This window comes from Neopsephotus bourkii, unplaced genomic scaffold (genome assembly GCF_033783945.1).
Source record: "Neopsephotus bourkii isolate Nb327-2 ecotype Australia unplaced genomic scaffold, CSIRO-AGI_Nbou_v1 NB_532, whole genome shotgun sequence".
In the NCBI taxonomy this organism is placed as follows: Eukaryota; Metazoa; Chordata; class Aves; order Psittaciformes; family Psittacidae; genus Neopsephotus; species Neopsephotus bourkii.
Genome location: NW_026901033.1, coordinates 1375642 through 1396455, shown reverse-complemented (window position 1 = coordinate 1396455; position 20814 = coordinate 1375642). Strand labels below are relative to the sequence as shown.

The 20814-nt window shown below is 43.9% G+C and overlaps 1 protein-coding gene across 17 annotated transcripts in view; it reads right to left on the bottom strand.

The window, feature by feature from the left end:
• Positions 1 to 15461: 15461 nt before the first annotated feature.
• Positions 15462 to 20814, bottom strand: part of BBX (BBX high mobility group box domain containing) — a 136398-nt gene continuing 131045 nt past the window's right edge. For all 17 annotated transcript variants that reach the window (XM_061350583.1, XM_061350582.1, XM_061350569.1 and 14 more), the window contains one exon: positions 15462 to 20367. In XM_061350583.1, coding sequence (XP_061206567.1) covers positions 20280 to 20367 — 88 coding nt within the window. In that variant the 3' untranslated portion in view covers positions 15462 to 20279. The remainder of the gene's footprint in view (positions 20368 to 20814) is intronic.

Genomic DNA, 20814 nt, shown 5'->3' with positions numbered 1-20814 from the left:
CAAACCCTCTTCCCAGGCTGGTACACTGGGAGATTTCCCTTCCAAAGGGATGGCTGGCACAGAGAATGTTTGCGTTCCTTCCCCAGCTCTATCTGAATGAAAAGGAATTGCTGAAACTTGCTAGAGCGAGACTTGCCAGTGGAAAAGAAGTCATTTTTATTGTTAGTTAGGGAGAAATTAAACCCAGGGAAGGTGGAGCAATTTTACTGAGACTTTGCATCCATGAGGATTTCTCTTTGTGCTTTTACTATCAGGCTTTTAATTAAAGACTCAGGTCCTTCACACAAGTAATGAAGTGCCAGCCTAAGTGTGCCCTCAAACGTATCTGAGCAAACAATAGGAAGCTGAGCCCCACACAGGGCTTTATTATTAGGTATATTTAAATCACAGTCTATCAATCAATCAATCAATCAATCAATCACTGCCGCCCAGTGACCTACAACCACAGCTTCCCATCCCCATACAGCTTGCAGGCTGTTGGCAGGACAAGGTAGATCTTGCACATCAGGAGCATGGTCTGCCCTGTCCTGCTCTTGCAGCCACAGACCTGGGGGGATCTGCTGCCTGGGGCTTCCACTGAGGACACCAACACAAGGCTCCTTTTACACGTACAAGTGCTCCCTGTGACTGCCAGAGGGACTAATATGGAGAGGAAGGCATTAACCTCCCCATTTACCTGCAGCAGCCTTTCTTTTCTTCCATCTCGGTTGTGTCTGACCCAATTTGCACTATGGGAAAAAATAACTTCTGCCAATCATAAATATCCCATAATAAGCAATTTTAAAGAGGAAAAATAGGGAAAAGATGGAGACATGCATAGAAAATATGCTTCATGTTCGAGGTGCTTACTCCAGCACTCATTAGCTGCTGAATATAGATGCTGTGGGCTGTTGCACCCGCTTGAGTCGCCGGCTTTGCTGCTGCCCACGTTAGCAACTCATTCCTCCAGGTGGGCCGTGCAAGTGGGGCCAAGTCCTGGCACAGGCATCTGAGGATGCAAGAGCAGTGCCTTAGGGGGTTGTGGTCGAAGGGAGAAGCCTCCCTGCTTGGAAATGGGAATGAAAGCTTATAAAGGGTTTTACTGCTGTTCTTCCCCCATGGTGCAGCAAGCACAGCAGGATGAAGCCAGGCATTTCCCAGGTGCAAATCTCTGGCTCCTCTTCTCTGTTGATGACAAAACTAATAGAATAATCCTCTATATGAAATAATCCTCCATATACTTTTATGAGTATAAAAAGAGCACTTTCTTTCCCCAAGCAGGAGGCGTGCGGATGGTAGAGGACCAGACTGGAGGTTTGTGCTGTTCAAGGGGTCCTGTTGTATTCTAAATGAGGAAAAAGCCCCAAAATGAGCAGAAAATAATAGTTTTGCATTGCTGAGCCCTTTGGTTACAACCACCTATGTATGTAAAGGAATCTCTGGGACCATGTTTCCCCACCACCCAGCACTGTCTATCACTCACATGTGGCTTGGGCACTAGGAAGCAGGGGGCTGCCCAGTTAGGATGGAGGCAGCAGCTCGCTCCTCTCACTCAGGCTGGATGTGGGGTGCTCCGAGCTGTGTGTTTGGGAACAACCCGACCCACAGGCAGGGATCAGCCCTGGCTGTGCAGCTCTGGAGGTACGTCTGTGACCCCATCATCAGGGCACGCTGTCCCTCCTTGGAGAGCAGGAGCTCTTGTTGCATGCATATGGGTCCTTCCATGGCTGCCTGGCCAAGCAGGCGCTTGTGACCATGGCCCCCTCAGAAACCCAGCTTGTGGGCAGGAACCAGAGCAGTGCTCAGGCAGGGCAACACGAATGCAGAACCCTAGAAGTACTGTCACATTTGCAACTGCTGCCATTGAGAGCATCAGTGTCCAGCCAGCAACCATTTGAAACTGCTAGCAAGTATGGACTAAGGTGTTTCAGCTGTGTACCTGTGCAGCATGCACACAAACGTTTATGCAATAGACAGTACAAGAGGCAAAGGACAAAACTGAGGCAGAAGGTTACCATTTGACTTAGAAATGAGAGGTTTTTTACTGCTTTTGGGTGGTGCACAGGCAGCACCATCATTTCACCTTTCACTTCACGGTGGGATGGGGAAAAATAAACACCAGAACACGGTCTTGACTGGAAAAGGCTGAGTTTTTCAGCAGCTTCCTCTCCCCAGGTGCCAAAGCTGTTGATTTCCTATGAGATATAGTGGGAAGTGGCTCTGGTCTTTTATACCGTGCCCGCATGGTAGTGGAGCCTACAGCCTGGCTCCTGGGGAAGGACTTTGTCCTTGTCTTTGTCAGCAACCTGACTGCAGATCCCTTATGCTGTGCTAGATCTTCTGCTGCGAGGAGGGCAAAGCGAGGGGTGATGCTGTGTGTCCCCTCACGAGGTGACATGGCTGAGGAAGAGGAAGGGACTGGCTTAGGGAAGGATGTGCTCCTCCAGCACAGGAGTGGGATCCTGGAAACACATTAAAGTGCCACAGATGATATCAGGAGAGAGGAACTGCCATGCACAACGTGACTGCCCAGTGAAAGCAGAACAAAAGAAAGCAATAAACCCCCAAACAAGCAGACCAGGTCAGTTTGGGCAGCGTGACACATGCATGAGCAATGTGTTGGCGCACGCTGCCCCGGTGTGTAGCCGCTGAGGATGGATGATGCATCCCCTCGTGTGCAGGAACGCACAGAGTGCCCCTTGCCGTTCCTGCTGTGTGTGTGCACCAAGCTCTATACTTAGGGTGTGTATATATATATATAGATAGATATATATATATATATAACCCCACCAGGCTGTTGGGAGAGCCAGAAGCTGCCAGTGATAGCGATGGTACCGCCACTGCGCGAGGGGCCGTGTGTGAAACCAGAAGCGAGTCACTCATCTGCATCCGTGCAGTCCCCTCAGTGCTGAGGGATGGCTGGGGCCAAGGCTGTGCCTGCTCCTCATTGCAGCTCCTTCCTTCCCAGTAGGAAACGCCAGGTTTTTGTCTTGGGACTTGCCTGGGCCCTGCCTTGTCAAGGAGCTGCCATGGGAAAGGTGCCAGGCAGCAGCCACCACTCCACCATGGGGCCTCCAGCAACACTGCCTCCCCCTTCATGCACAATCAAGAAGCACACTGCTTGGCTTCAAAACATACAATATACTTTATTGCCTGCTAGATAACCAAAGGGAGGAGTAAACACCAGAGCTGGAAAAAGCAGAAAAGGACCAGGAGAAGGAAAAGAATATCCAGTCACCAAACAAGTTATCAGGCAATAAACCATACACAATATAAATAATCTGTTTCCCAAACAACTAAATCTTTATTTTGCTAATGGCCATTATATGGTTAATAATCAGTAGTAAAATCTCTGGATTTCCTTTTCTACACAGCATTAGTAGTAAGAAATATATAAGGGACTCTGCAGAAAGCAATACAAAGGAGTTATATACACAGGCACCTTCTGTGGAGCAAGAACAGAACCTCATCTAATAAGGAAGGGCTATCTACAAACCAGAGGACCATGGTAATACAATATTAGCTCAGACGTAGTTTAGCTGCAGCCTTCCCACAAGGTAGGCTAGCCAGCTTATGTATACATATATATTTTAATATAGATATATAGAGAGATTTATTACTTTAAAAATATTGTGAACTACCTGTAGTTCCTAGACTAATTTAAAGAGGCAGTGTACCTTTCTGAAGCTTCATTTCAGGAAGTATATTAAAAATGGTATATAAAAGACTAGCAGACCCAAGCTCACATACCAGCTTCTGGTATCTTCCCTCCAAATTATGTTTTTCTGATGCTATAGCTGCCATCTGCATTGACAGCAATGCCTTTAGTCATCTGGATTGCTATTTATGTTGCTGTAATTGCTACCACTAAGTTTACTGGATTATAGTGTTAGTAATTGTTGATTATAAATAGCAATAATGCTGCAGTACACTGTCAAAGCCTGGCCGCGCTATGAGGATCTAGTCTGAATGTGCATGCAGAGTTTTGTTGTTTAACCTAAAAGAGCATTTCTCGGTCAAAAAGTGCTTCCCCTGCCAATCCCCCTGCGATGTTCAAACCACGTCACAAAGGCTCCTCTCTCTAAGGAAGATGTGATGCCTCTCACCCCACACTGAACTCTCAGCAGTCCTTCAGACAGCATCCATCCATCCATCCATCCATCCATCCATCCATCCATCCATCCATCCACCCCATTTTACTTTCAGGGCATAACCCTTCTCTCAACCCACAGCCAGTGTCCTGAGAGGTATTAAATATGACATTAAAATTAAACCTGGCTACTTGAGGACACGCTTTTAACACATTTTGGGCCATATCTCCAGCTGGACCACTTTGCCCTCATGTTCCCCAGGCAGCACAGCACTACCTCTTGCTGTTGTCCAAAGAGCCCAAGCCACTGAGCAGGGAATGGGGAAGGGAGAAACGTTTTCTGGAGCCACTGTTAGGACCCACTGAGACCAACGGTACCTTCTCAGCCACCCTTTTCCTGTCTGCTCCCAGTTTGCATCTCGGGGTCCACTCATAAAGGTGAAGTGGGAGCATACACATGCAGATGGGCAGGGATATTAAAAAACCCTGTTTTTAATAGAGGGACAAGGTCCTTTCACAAGTGATATCATTGTGCTCTCAGCCCCAACCCTCCCCAGGCTTCAATGCTCATGAGGTGCAGCATCACTTCTGTTCATGATGCAGACAGCACTTAACACACCCCGTGCTGTAAGGGTTTCTAGGAGCCTCATCCCAAATCAGAGATGACATCCTGATGCACAATCACTCTACCTTGGGTACCACCCCAGTGGTAAGTAAGTGGCTCAGACCCAGTAAAGACCTGAACTGCAGCAGCACAAGCACGGGGGTCCCATTTGGACAGAAAACCCAAGCAAGGTGTCTGTGGGGGCAGGAGAGATGTTTCTTGCTTTGGTTCTGTTTTCACACATACCCAGGTATCCCTCAGAGCCTGCAATGTTTCCTTGTGACCTGCTGAGCCAGGATCCATCCTGCGGGGCTCAGCACAGTACCACCACAGAGCACAAGGGTCTGCTCTGCTGGGTGTTCCAGCACAGTGCAAACCAGGAAGTGTGGCAATTAAATATACTGTTTCCCATAATAATGCTGATGTTTTGAAGGAAAGCTTGAACATGGGTATTTTAAAGAAGGATGTCCGTGATGGAACAGGATGTATCTGCAGTATGACGGTTGACAGACGGTCTGTATTCAAAAGCATACCTGTCACTGGCCAGGCAAACACATCCTTCCTGAATTCAGCATTGCCCTCTGCACCTTTGCTTATAAAACACTAAGGCTAGAACATTCCAGAATGATATTCCATAGCGACCTCAGAAGCACCTTAGCCATCTGAGCAGCAGGTATCCTTCTCTATCTGATCCAGGCATCCACCTGGAGCATGCAGGTAAGTACCACAAGAAGAGAGGCACGTGCAAAAGCTAGAAGCTGACCTGTATGGTGCACGATGTAAATTCTTCTGCCCCTATTGGCAAAGCCACTGTATGAAAAAACACTGTTCAACACTCAAGTCACTTCACTCCCTGCATCGCCACAGAGCGTTAGTTCATCTTACTTATGTATCTGGGCCTTGCTTTACCCTTGGTGTTACACAGCAAGCCCAACAGAAGGGAAAATGGCCCCTTTTTGTGTGTGTTTTGACATGAATTTTCTGCCTGCAAGGGCTACAGGATCAGTGTTAATTTCCAGTCTCATCAGTAATCCCTGTTCAGCTCTACAGGACTCAAGGGACATGCTGATAGTAGCAAGGAAAATGCACGAAGCACCCTGCTACGCTGGGAAGGGGGGATAAAAAGGCAAACTTTAAGAGAGAAACACTTACACTAGATACAAAATCAGCTACTGAGGAAAAGGGTTTAACTTGGAAGTCATGCTCAGGCTGACCTGTGGCAACGTCACTTTTGACTCCACCACAACCTATGTTTGCTTCTCCTGGGTAGGGTTTCTAGGGATTAGTAGGAGCGAGGGAATCAGTGGGAGAATGAGGGATTAAGAGTCTATCAGAGCAGGAAAGAAACTGAAACATGGAAGAAAACACCTCCCCTTCTCCAGGCATTGCTGAGGATTATATCAATTGTGAAAGCTGGGGGTTGCTGAACATATTGGCTAAACTGAAGTGCAGGTTGATAGGCACTCAATGTATTTCATAGTTTGTCTGTGAAAACAGCAGCCCAAATCTCCCAGTGCTGGCTCATCCTTGCCCAGGTGGTTACTGGGCCTGGGTAAGACCAGTTCATCACTTAACTTCCCCTTTTATAGTGCCATTTTTTTCCACTCACAAGCCTGTTGATGAAATGGTGTTTTCTGACCTGCTCTGTTTCACCTGGTTCCTTTTCTAGCCATTAAATGCTTTTCCTCTCAACACTCTGTGATTGCCAACTGCTGCAGGAGGTTGTCTGTATAGCAGGCACAGCAACCCGTGTACGGGCAGGGAGCTTCCTGACAGCCCAGGATGAGCAGAAAACGAAGGCGTTTGCACCCATTGCTTGAGGGATGTGCTTCCCAATTGGGTGCTTGTTCCCAGTAATGGGTATTCTGCACAGAGAAAAGCATGGTCCACCCCTGTGAGACTCCTCAACAAACACAGCTACTGCAACAATGATTTATGATGCTACAGTTCACATAATAAGAGTTGCTCAAAGCTGACCTCACACACTGACCTCCTCTGAGCTGGCTTATAGCACACAATGAACATAACACCATTAACAGCAATCAACCCACAAGGAATGAAAGGAAGTGAACAGCAGCAGCAGTCTGCCACGCTCACCTACAGATGGCTGTGGGAATCCATCTGTTCACCATTCCTGCAGCACAGTTACCTCAGCATCCTGCTGATGTGCCCTCACCGAGGCAGACACACAGGTGGAAAATGCCAAATTTGATTCATGGATGCACTGATTGCCTACACCCCCTCCTTTTATATATTTCACATGGGGGAACAAAAGGTGATCTCGTGCCACACTGAACTATGGCAGTCCGTGGCATCCGTCCTGAAACCGTGTTTCTTGATCAAATCAATGCCCAGTAACAACACGAGGTTAAGGATGTCTTTGCGTCAGCAACAACGCCATGTGCACAGGGGCTGGAGACAACCACCACCACCACAGGGAGACAGCCGGAGGTTACAACAGCAAGTGTCCTGTGTGGTTACAGCCAGCATGAAACCAGCTCAAACCCACCGCGACGCGCTCACCCCACACCAGCTCTGTCACACACAGCTCTCAAACAGATGTAGGGGAAGATACAGCAACCAAAAGCCACGCTTTACTGACTGACAAGGCACTCACAGCAACAGCCCTCGCTTTGATAGGTGAATGCTGCAGGTGCAGCTCTTACTGCAGCTTTCTGCAGCGGGTGCTGACGGGCTCTATCCACATCCTTGAGCTGGCCTCCCTATCCGAGCAGTGGGGATGCTGTGCCATGCTTCCCGATGGCCAGGGTGCCTTCTGCCAAGGGAAAGAAATGATACTTCACAGAAACGTTGTCCTGACCCTGCAGGCTCCCCCATGCCTACCTGTTGGCTTAGGTGAGGCTTTATGGGCAGGGTAACTGGGAAAACCGCTATCACGCTTGTTGGATCTGATGGGTTTCTTCAGTAATTATGGAGAAGGAAAATTGAATCGTCTGAGGGCTTTTCCCCCCCTCTAAGATTAGAAACGTGGTAAAAGAGCTCTATTCAGCAAGTTAAGGCTCAGTGTGAGTTAACACAAATGTCTCAGGTCTAATAAGCAGTGCTTAAGGGGATTTTGGTTTGTTTTTACGTAAGAACATGTACAAGGTACATTAGTTCCCATAACAAGCCATGCACTGGAAATGAACCAGACCAAATCCTCCTTCACTGTGAATCCTGGGAATCTGCTCTTAACAATACACTGTTTGGAAGAGTAAATAATTCATCATATTTGACATATCCTGACACTGGTGCTGCTTGGGCTGTCCTAGAGGAAGCTGGGCAGAAGAAGGGCCTGGGGATCCCAGCTTTGCTGCTCTACCCGCTTTGCTGGAGGATCCCACCTCCTAGTGCCTATCATTTGCAGAAGCTGGGTTTGATGCACGCCTGAGGAGAAATGTCCTTAAATACCACTAACTAAAAGCCACTCTCTATGGGTTTTTCAGTGTTGTGCAGCAGGTTGGTAAGGTGCGACACTGCCTACCCTACGGAACACCAGTGGGATGGTTTGCCACTGATGTCCATCAAGCTTTTAGCTGCTCAGGAGAGGAAAGGCAAGGTAAGACGATTGAAAAGGAAACTATGAAGCTTGTAAGTGAAGCTTGACATTCCCAACTTCCAGCAACACAAACAAAACCATGCAGAGGTTTCCTTCTATCAAGTATCAGGCATTTTCAATTGCACAGCAGATTTGACAAAAGTGACAAAACCCAACCAATTCTTACTTCTAAACAGCTTCTATGCTGTTTATGTCCATTCTAACTCAATGGCAATGGATTTCCAATGGCTGAAGTTTATGGGACAGTGGTTTGATGCCGAAGGCAGCCGCACATTCCAGCCATGCCACCACATCCTCCCACAAGCAGTGCCAAGTGTGACAGGCCAGGGCTGCCAAGGGGCTCCCATCTAGGTCTGAGGGAATGCATGGCATCTGAAAAATGACTTTTACCTTTTTCTGCTTATTTGAGGACATTTAAACTAAGGGTATTTGTTTTTTTAATTAATCAACAGTAGTAAAAAACCACTCATCTTGCTAAGCACTTGAAGTATTTTCTGAAGGGTCTAAAAGCCCAGATTTGTTAACAGTATGTTTTTATCTCCCTATTAAAGATGCTTTGAAATCCCTGCTGGCAACTGCTGGCTATCAGTTTTAGAATCACTTTGCCAAGGTGGAACAGCACCCATCTGTTTTCCTGTCTCAGGTTTTTAAGCTAGGTGCAGATTACCAGAATCGGTGAATACAAAACTAATGCTTTTATACCGACTCTTACATATTCTGGTGTTTTCATGGTTCTCACACAGGACTACCACTATCATAAAGGGGTTACTTCAAAAATGCATCTGTATCCATGCTGTTTGACAGCACTGAAGTAAAAACCCAGCTCTAGAGATAGCCTGGGGATGGTTGCTACTATCACCTCCTGATGACCAAGGTATGTCAGGTACATTTTGCCATTGGATACAGAAATCCATAAAACATATATATATACTTTCTGCTTGCTCATTCATAAGATAACAGTGCATGATTAGTGTGTGATTAGTTCAGCTGCTGGAGCTCATGGCAGCAAACATCAGGTATTGCAGGCAATTTTTATGTAAAAGCCTTAGGAGATGGAATGGATCCTGTTGCTGTGTGTAGGGAGTTGAGTAAAATTCTGCTCCACTTTTATTTAGATATATATGTGTGTATATATATATATACATATATATATATAAAAGGGCTTTTTATGAGCACCTTGTATTTCTGCTGTTCCTGCTCTAAGCAAAGCTGTCAGTGAGCTAAGGACAACAGCCTTTTCCCTCTGCAGCACTGAGCAGAACAGCATCCATTCAGGTGACTTGCTCAGGCTATGCCTTAAATCTGCAGTGGGGCTGCTGCACCTGTGAGCAGACACCACTAACACACCACGCACCACTATGGTCCAGTTTAGTACCAATGCAGGCACCCATGACCGCCTCTAGAGCCAGGAAGAAGTTAAAAACACTGAGTTGCAGGGAACCAGTGAACAGGAAATGCTAAGGACAAGCAGTACATCATCGGAGCCTCCCGCCATAGCAACCCTCAAACTCCTTCTGGCGAGGACACGGTGACGACAACACGTTGGGCTTAGTGAATTGAATGGGTTATAAATACAGCTGTCCTCACATTCAGACCATAGGCTCCCTTGTTTTCCCCTCACGCAAGTCAGCCGAGTTACACTGTGCACCTGCGCTGATACCTCCCAGCAGCCTGGCTCCTAGGTCTGCAGCCATGCATCTTATATGCCCTACTCCTCATGAGGTCTAGCATTTGCACATGGCAACCCTTCATCCCCAAGAGGTTTCCTTGCTGTTGTGGATTTCTGCATGAGAATTCATTAAATAACTTCACTGAATTAACTATATTAATTTCGCTGAACTAACTGCATCCCAAATACAGAACACTGCAGATAGCTACCAGTAGATGCTCTGAAAAAGAGTGCGTACCAAGATTAAACAGTCACATGGTGAATGCTTCCCTCCATTCCTTTCCAGGACAAAACTATGCCTTGTGCCAGCCAAGCACCATCTATTTTCTTGAAACATCACAGGAAGTATTCTCTTAAGCACTGGTTCAAACGCTGATGAACACTTGGTACTATTTATGACATACAAGCAGGGAAGCACTCATTAGCAACACTTGCGCCACGTGCCAAATACATCTGTCATTGAGGGGTGAATGGGATGGTTTAGAACTGCATTGCATCTCAAGTAGCTCACATATTACTTCTGACTGAAAACTTACTGCTGCAGTCACTGAAGCAAAACACAGCACCCACCCTAAGCCACAGACTAGAACTGCAATTCCTCCTCTTCCTTTCTTTTTTAGACCAGTTGGCAAACCTCTCCCTTGAAATTGGAACCTCCTGAAGACAACGCAACAGTCCATCTGCTGCGGCGGTAATTACCCTGCCACCTCACTGCCATTAGGAAACACTGCTCTTCCAAACAAAACGAAACCCGGCTTTGTTGCCGTAACTTGTCAATCTCTGCACACCATTTACATAGCTGCTCTAACTGAAGACACATTACACTCCTCACTGTGACTGCTGCCTTCCTGGAAGTTCAGGAAGGTCCTGAATAGCTTTACTGCTGTAGTCCCAGCTGGGTTCATTTTGTTATCTGAGCAGATGTGGGCAAGAAGAGATCCCAGCTGCAGGGACAGAGTTGTTGTGGCACAGATACACTCTGCTGCCCTGAAGGGTAGAGGCTGAGAGGCTTGTGCCAGAGCCCTGCTGCATGACAAACACAACTGTGATACCTGGACAGGTTCACCCATGGGCAAGAACGAGGCTTTCACAGAGCCAGTGGGGACCAAGCCACATGCAACATCTTAGAATGTAACAGGGCATCTGTCTGTGTGCCAGAGACACGCAATGAATTTGCTTCAGGTGACATCAACCTGACCTATGCTGATGGCAAGGGCCATTTGAATCAAAGTCACTGATTCTGCAAGACTGCAGATACACTGACTCAAGATCCCGGGTTTACTGTGACGTGTATAGGTCAGGGCTAGGTCACTGCATAAAGATTCAGTGGCACTACAAAAGCCAATGTTAGTGGACACCAATACCGGAACCAAGGATTTTAAATTACTGATAGATTGGGATTATCTGACTTCCAAATTCTCTTTTACTGCTGAAAGATGGCAAAATGTTTCAAATTTGCAAGCTGCATTTAGAGGGCTTCAATTAGAACATAAACCCCTTTATGGAAAGCATTCTGGTGTTGGTATTTGAGATACTAGACCTTGGAACTCTTGGCAACATGCTGCTGAATCTTGAGATCTCCAGCAGCAATATGATTTTAAGAATCTTAAACACTCATTAAAACATGTAAGAATCAAGACTTTTCATAGTAGGAAAGCCTGAAATGAGATGGTAACTCTAGGTGTTGACCATGTGTTAAGAGAATCCACCAGACCTTGTAAAGGAAGGGAACTGATGCTCAAATTGATCTGACTGGAGCACGATGATCTACCATGACTGGGAAGCCTTTGGTGGGACATATATCTAAGACATACTCCAAATATGTTTTTGGATGGGAAGGATATCCCCTGAGAGCTCAAGTCTTTCTTTCTCTCTCACTTTTCTTATATTGGATGTTGTTTGATGGAAACACCAGCCTGCTCCTAGCGTGCAAACCTGACCTAGGGTGCAAAATGGACCTGACGCTCTTCATGTTACTTTTCCATACCCAAACACTACAGCAAGAAAAGTAAAACATAAAATGCTACAGAGTGGATTGAAGCATTGGGTGTTCACATTCAGAAAATAACACTTCAGTGCTGAGCTTGACATTCTGACTCAACTGGATTGATTTTTGGGTCTGTTTCAAGTAGTTTCTTGTTTCATGGGCTGATGAATAGGTTGATGTGCTGCTCCTCCAGACAATAAACTTTTTGTGTCGCTTCATACAGGCTGGATTTTGAACTGGGGTTGAGACAGCTACATTTGTGCTAGCTTTATTTCTGCTGAAGACCTGTTATCTTCTCCTATCAGAAAGTAACCAAGGAAGCCTAGCTGATGAGTATATTTTAAATACAACTATATTAGAGCTCAGTTTCTTACTGTTCCTGTGCCAAGAACAGTCCGCAAAAAGAAGCTGACACTGAACAGGTGGTAGGCGTTGTATCTGACAGGTTTTATTTCTGAAAGCAAACAAAATAGAACTCTGCAGCTGATCCAGGAATGCAGCTCGTGTTTTGCTATGAAGTGCTAGCATCCCACTGAAGAACAGACGGCTCCACGTGCTGGTATCTAGCATGGGAAAGGTATGCTCAGGTATACTTTGTGTGTCACAGATGTTGTCACTGGGGGAAAGAAGTCGGTTTGAAAGCAGGGATAGCTGCATGGTGAAGAACTCCAGATGAACAATGAAAAGGACCCAACAAATGGTATTGATGGGACGGTGTCGGAGCACCCACACAAGCATGGCACCTGAGGAAGACGATGCCTTTCTGCCCCGTGTTTTTCCAAAAGCATTAGTGGAACTTTATCTTACCTGACAGATAATAAAGTGTCAGTGTAAGGCCTTGCAGCTGCAAGAAGCAGTGAGTGCTTCAGGAGTGAGAGCTGGGTAACAAACCAGACTTAGATGCATCGGATTAGCTGAATTCAGGTCTTTTGCTAGAAGAACAAAATGAGAGTAGACAAGATGGGAGTTTGACAAATGAAGACGACCATTTTAAGGTAATCTGGTAATAAAACCCCCCAGAATAGCAACTTTAATGTCCCTGACTGAGCATACTATACTGAATATGTATTTCTTCTCATTTCTTCCAGCTTTTTTTGCTCACTGAATCAGAGCTTTACCCCCCCACCTCCTTCAACTATGACCTTTATGTGGCCTTTAATTCTGAAGCTCTTCCATTCGTGGTGTCTCTTTGCAGACATACTGACGCATACCCAGCAAAGGCAGTGCAAGACTGTACACATTTCTACTTTCCTGAGTAAATGGCACATAGTTAAAAAAACAGAAACAACTGAAGGCTTCCCTTCTGCTATGTTCTGACTCAGAGTTAGGAGTTCTGCTCCCATGTGAGCAACCGGTGTCTACCGGCTTCATGAAGTCTGTACTTGGGTCTTCTGTGATCAGAGAAACAGTGCAATCAAGGCTTCAGGCATCCAAGGACAGGAAGAGACACTCCACAAGAGTCTCCTTTTCAAGACTCAAGAGAGTAAAATACATGGGCATTATTATTCCTGGTTTAAATAAGTTTGTGAAGTAGTGGGGACTTTTAAGTTTAAACATTGATGACACTTGCTACTTATCTCTAAGACAATTCATTTCTGAGTGGGTTCTCTCAGTCCAATGACCAAAACCATAGCAAAGGCTTCTTCATGTGAGGTAACTTCTCTCCTATTGATGCAGACTATAAATAAGCTTCCCAATTGTGCAAAGACAACAAAATCCACAAATGCAAAGTGGATACCTGGGATGTTCAGGAGAAAAGGCTGATGCTTCTCCCACAGCCTAACTGCATTGAGTCCTGGCTCCCTCTGTTCCCCAGTTTCCCTCTTTATACCAGTATAAAACCACTGAATTCTGGGGCACTTGCATGGGCCCATGAATGTTTCCAACGGTGTCAAAAGTGCTGAAGCAGGCTTGGAAGTTTGTAAAGTCAAAAGGAAGATCCCATCATACACTCATGGAAGCAAACGGGCAGAAGTTCTCTGCAAATACGTGACATCTTCACAGTCGTGTAGGAGCCGAATGGATGATCTGACTGGGAAATACAGCTTCCAGTTCTGAGGATCCACCTCTGGGTTTTGGCACCTTCAATTTTCAGGTGGAAAATGAGCTTGTTTCTTTTTAAGTGTAAAAGAGCCAACAAATCCATACTGCAGCTAAAAAGATGCTGCAAATACTGCTACCTCAGCCATATGCTGAAGTGAACAACCATTTGATAGTAAAGCAGGTGAAGTATCAAAGCAACTCCATTTGAACAGTATTTATTTGTAATCATTAGTTTTAAATGGGAAACTGTTTACAGGCACACACTAGATAACCAAAATAGAATGAACATAAAGCTATTTGAAGGTCCTTATCAAATATTTAAAATATTTTATTAAATATTTTATTCAGTTTTATTATCACAGTTTAATGTAGTTTAGCATCTTATACACATGACTTACATGTGCACTTAAAAAATATCAAATTAGAGGTTTCTGAACATTCTAAAAATGTGCTTACTGACTTTTATCTACACACATCTAAGAAGGCAGTAGCTCTGCTCTACCATTGACGGAGATGAACTATTGTAAGGCATGTTTACACCAAGCTTTGGAGAGAAAAAATCCAAATACTGGGTCAAAATCCAGAGGAGTTACGTGTGAGAATAAAAGTTGGGAGGATTGGGCTCTAAGAAAGACAGATCATAGGAAATCAGTTGTGTTAAAACTACCAACAGATACTGGTTATTAAAAGCAAGTACTGCTGAGAATGGTGGCTTCTGTAGCATCCAGGTCAGCAGGATCTGTGGCGGTGGGGTTTTTTCAGGTGTGATTCCTAAAAATCACACCTTTTGGTCTAACATTGAAGGGAAGAGCTGAAATCCAGTAAGAAAGTTGGAAAACTATCAATCATCTGAAAAACCTCATGTTTGATGACCTATCACAGGAACACTGCGCTACAGGGAACATGTTGTATGACACTGCACTCTGATGTGTGTGCATGCGTATGTATACATGCACGCAAACACATGTACATACATGCCTCTCTTGCTTTTGCTGCCTTCGAAGCCCTGTCCACTCATTAAAGTGTAGCAGTGTGTGTGTGAAATAAGGTTCAGTTCCAGGGGTGAAAACCGCAGGCTAGACCACCACATTAAGAAGCCTGGTTGGTGGCGTTTGCCAATACAGTGTGGTAGCAGTCAAGATCCAGAAGCTATAGTGTAATTCTCTGGGAGAACTCCATAAATGTTCAGCTATCTGCAGCTGTTTTTGAAGTTCCATGCCAATGAAGTCCCTAGGTCACAATGATGTGCCTCTCCCAGAAACATCTCACAAGCCCAACTCCAAGAGCGTAGTGGTCCATAATCGGGGCTCCTGTACTGTCGGAGTGCAAGCAACAATGCTGCCCCTTTAAGTAAGGATGGCTTTCAGTGTAATCTTAGGTGTGTTGTTGAGTGGAGATCTCATGTCAAGTCTTCCTAGATTCCTGCCTTAGAAGAATTAGTGGGGGAACATAAAATATATGCCCATCTCATAAGCTCCTTCAAAGTTGTCAGTTCAGTAGAAAATACTGAGTATATAAATGACTCTAAACAGGTGAGAATATAACCTCACTGTGGGTTTTTTTAATTATTATTTATTTATTGGGGAATTCAGGGCAAAAGGCAAGTAACTCTTTCACAGCCTGAACACACTCATTCCTGGCACCCAGGGTCCTGAAGTGCCTCAGCATCCTGGCAGCTGGAGGTGACAGCTCCGCAATATGTACAAGGCAAGGAGAACGCCACAAGTATTACAAAACATGGCAAAGATACCTAGGAGCTCTACAATCTACCAAACGAGCACGGCAAACAAACAGCATCTAATGGATAACGTATGGTATACAACACACCAGTTACGTTTCCTTGTGAAATCAGGACTGCAAGCATAAACTCCAGAATAAGTTTCAAGAGCAGCATTTGGCTTTCTGCATCACCTCTGGCAATATCTGAAGTCCCCCCTTCCAACAAGCACTGCGTTTTCTGCTGTTACAAACCCTGATTTCAGTGAACCAGTTACCTACACTGCCCGTGCCCTGCAATCCATATGACCATGGCAGAGGGTGAACAAAAACGCTCCAGCAACATAGTTTGGCTATCACTGTATATTCAGCCTTCACGTTGTCTGCTCTATATAAACGTGGCTCTGGGAAAGTAAAGCACACAGCGATATACAAACAGTATCAATGGCTGACAAGTTTACATGATCAAGTCTGAAAGCAAATGGGAGTTAACAAAAGTAGTCTTTGAGGAGAGGTAGCCATATTAGACTCAGCATTCACAAAAAGGGAGTGCATTCCAAGGGTCAACATCCATTACAGTCTCCTGTAGACCCGTCACGTTTATCATACAGTTTGGGCTTTTTGCAGAGTGTACATACCCAGGCACACACACGCACACACACACACATATATATATGTATACATCTATCTTTTTTCCCTAATTCCTCTTTGCTGCCATTGCTTTGCCATACTGAGAACAAAGGTCAGCTTTCCTTTCATCCTCTCTTAGCTGCCCCACGTCTACAACTGTTGCCTTCTGTCTGTTCTGTATCTGTATAGTAGCTAAGCAGGCAGTGGAAATTAAAACTGCTTCAATTTAATATCCTGTTCCAAAAAATAGCATCCAAACAATAAGGCATCCACTCGTTCTGATGTGAGTTACAACTCTCTTGGGTTTCTACTTGATACAAACTGCAAAGTGCTCTTTATCCTTGTGCTACAAAGGCAGCTTTCACTCAAATAATAAATACCAAAGCTGGAATTTAAACACCACAAGTTCACACGCTTCTACCAGCCCCTTGTTCCTGTGCCCTTCTCCAACAGCACTTACCATTTTAATTTAAAAGCCACGCACCAATGCTATAAAACAGAAACGCAAACTACCAAGAAGTCTCTCGCTCATGACTTTGGGATACTGTATTAGTATAAAAGAGCATTCAGTCATCTTAAATAAATATATTCTATTTCTGAAATCACAGCACATTCAAGGGGTAGTTCCTGCCATAAGCAGAGCATTAAGTAATCTCCATAGATGTTTTTAGAATCATAGAATCATTTAGTTCAGAGAAGACCTTTAAGATCATTGAGTTTTGATTGATTTGGTCTAATATCTGGAAAATAACCTACTGTGGGGATGAGAATCTGCATCTCAAATGTTCTGCAGAACATTCTTCCCATATTTGCATACAGTACTAGAACAACGAAGACAACATTACAGTAATCTTCTCCTAGATGCTTAGATCTGTAGCTTCAGCTACGACAATGTACTCTGTATACCTCAAAACTACATACGAGACACCAGAGACTGCTAAATAAATAAAAGCCAAGGGACAGTACTGCATTTGACACTTGAGACAAGATTCCCCCCTCCCATGGAGAAGTCACAGAGGACGACTACGGTGAATGCTTTTCTTTTTCTTTTTTTTTTTTTTTTTAAAGAAAGATTTATACACAGGTTCAGATCCAGAAAATAATGTGAAATGCATAAATATCGATAGCTTTAGCTAAGTTAAAATGGGTTCAGTAAAATATGATACAACATATTCAGAATAAACAAAGCAGAAAAGCATCATATTTTGGTTTGCTTGAGATATACATAAGGTGCAACAATTTCTTCTCTAGAGGCATTTGTGGACAATGTGTGAACGGGTAACAGTGTTTGCTGGTATACTGAAGTACACACAATAGCAGTAAGATTTTCCAAAATGAAAGCAGCTGAAATAAATCAAAATCAAAACAAAACAAGGAAAAAAAAAACCCAAACCAAACCCGACCCCAATACAGTAAGATATTGGTCTGAAATTTTTTGTTGTGCTAACAGACTTTGTTACCTGAAAATACTGATACCCCTTCTAGTAGATTCAGGGAAACTCCTAGCTACTCAAATCAAGACATCACTCAGAGAACCAACAAAGGCAAATGCCTAGTGAACTATAAAGCTTTGCAGGATTTCTGCTACTCTCAGTGCCTAATCGCTTAAAAATTAAGCATTATCTACAAAAAGGTTTATAAGTATCTGAAAACAGTCATATCCAGTAAACTGACCCAACCCTACCCCCTCTCTAAGGGAAAGTCAAGGAAAAGCAGATCAAGTAAGATATTAATTCATATAGAAAAAAGTAATTTTCTGTTTCTTTTAAAAAAGGTACCATTAATATACAGAAATATCTTCAGGAACAATATTGAAATTTAAATCGAGGAAGGATGGGGTGCTTTGACAAAAATATATCTACTCTAAAGGTTTCTAGAGAAATAAGTTAGTACCATTGTCAACGTGAACGGCCTGCACTGTAACATATTTGGATTTCAGCTAATTATAAAGTGGTCCAAAACTCCAACAGCCACCTAGCTGTGACCCATTAGTTTTAAGTCTCTGAAGTTTTTCTTGTCTTGTTAAAAGAAGTTATAAAACTTTAATAAAATCTCATTAAAAATACTGCCATAGGCTGCAATGGCATTTGAGGGGCTCTCAGTCATGGATTCACCTGAATTTGTAAAAAGCCTTTCCACTGACTCATTGGCTCATTAATTTTGCTGTCCTCTTGCTGTTGTTCCCTTCTTCCAACGCATGCATCCTGGATGGTGCTGTTTCAGTGACACTTCCCCAGCTACCTGCCTTCTGTCAGACCTTTAAGCCTTTGTTACAACTCGTGTGGTATGTGTTGTATGCTTCCTGACACTGAACCGAAGACCTTCACTCAACCACTACAATGAAAGGCTAAACCTAGCAAGGATTAATAGAGTTACTGTCCATATGGCTATTTCATCAAATTAGTTACAAAATAACCCCAGAACACATTATCAATTCAGTCAAGTATAAATAAGAATGCCTGATAGAATGATGTAAACTCGCATCATTTAAAGACTTAGTTCAAAGAACTTCAAACTCAATCTAATACTATCAAAAGTTCAGCCGGTATGACGAAGACTAATAGAAAATTATTGCTGGAGTCCAATTTGGTACATTGTTGTGCTACAATGCAAAAAGTAGGGAAACATCTTGTGCTATTGAAGAAGTACCCTGTTGAATTTGTAGCTTTAGATCAATTATTAGCGATCGTTTTGCATCTATTGGTAGGAATCAATGCTTCGTTATACAATAGTGTAAGTCAAGAGAGCGAAGGTAACAGGCCAAGTGATACACTTGGCCTGCTTTTGGGATGTTTTATGAGAGCAAAACACAAAACTTCAACATAAGCAAAGACAGAAACTGGCAGATGGATCTGTTTGGTTGTCTGAATTCAGTCAAAGGTGACTCTTCTTCAGTTGTAGTTTATCTGTATACAACTTGCCACTTTACCCACACAAACTGTAATTGGCCCTTTACGCAAACTCTGAAGCTGTTCTGGACTGTGCATAGTAACTACAACAACGCCAGTGTCTGTGAGATGCAAAAGGTATGTGTATTGGTGCACATGTATATCCAAAAGTCACGGCTTTAGGTTGTTCCGAACGGTGAAATAATACTAAGGTCACTTTTGAAAAACGCATTTGCAGTACTTTTTTTGTTTACAGGAAAGTTTTACCAAGTCTATGCAAAAATAAAGGAACCCTCCAAGGCATGAAAGACAAGTCAATTATCTGCAGTATTTTCTTTTCCATACACCACTCCTTTCTTCTAATGCACATCATCCTGGTTATTCAAAGCTAAAGGAAAAAGAAACAAACCCAAAGATCGCCTGTCAGAATTTCTCCCAGTAAACTCTACCACGCCGGTGGCAAATATAAAAGTGCAGAACATCTGGACCACATGGCTGCCCAAACACCGCTAACAATGGTACATCTGTCCAGGCTGCCGTGAGTTCTCTGGAACAGGGTTTAAATTCATTCTACAATATAAATGTAGGCATAACCTATTAATATAAACCATCTTAGAACTTAAATCTTCATGTACAAAAATGACTAAGAATATCTAATAATAACTAGTGCAGTGCGTCAGTGTTTTTGTTGTGTTTTTTTTCTTTTTTTCCTTTTTTTTCTTAATTTAGAATAACTAGGTATTATACGAAACTAGTTGCCGTACTCTCTGGTTGGTAAAAGAGATGCTGTGTGAGCTAACAGTAAAGGCAGCCTTTTTTTCACACCAACCACCTATTTACTGTTTAAAAGCCTTCAATAGAAAGCAAGCTCTAGGATCATTCCATTTCTGTTCATTCATAGACAATTAATACCACCCTCCTACATACTGGGCTCCGATTTGAGGACCCGGCCCAAGATGCTAACATCTGGCTTCCAGGGAATTCTGGGCCACTCAGAACAAAAAGCACTTGCTTGCAGTCTATAGTTTCCATCATATGGACTGACTAGCTTCCCCTGGTAAAGACAAGGCTAGGGTATTAGGTAAAGCACAATGTTTTACAATAAAGTGGAGCTTCACTGGTCAGCGCAGGAAATAAGCACTGGAGCCTGAGACATTTCATTTGGCTGTCCATCGTGTGGGAGAGGTGTGGCCCTCTGACTTCTGCAAAAGAAGAAAAGAAAAGCCACCCATCATTATCTGAAGCATGGGAGGTGCTTTTATCAGACCAGAAAGGATGGAAAGTGCAACGTGATAGGGTTTAACATCCAACATTACAGCACTGTAACTACCTGCTGCTACAGAGGCCCATGTATTGCTGTTATGCATACTCTTTAGAGCCCTCAGCAGCAGAGAGCACAGCTCATGTGTGGCAAAGAAGGTAAATGCACAAAGGCATGTATCATGTTAATGTGAGTCAACAGCCAGCTTTTAAGCAATATGGAAACATCCTAATCAGCAGAGCTCCACGTTGGGATTACTCCAAGTTTCATGACTTAACACTTCATCAGCCCAGCACATCTCTTCCATTACTACAGCAGTGTTCATTTACAAACGATCCCCTGCCACAGGGTATCGTAAAAATAAAACTGTGCCAGATTTATGTGCTGG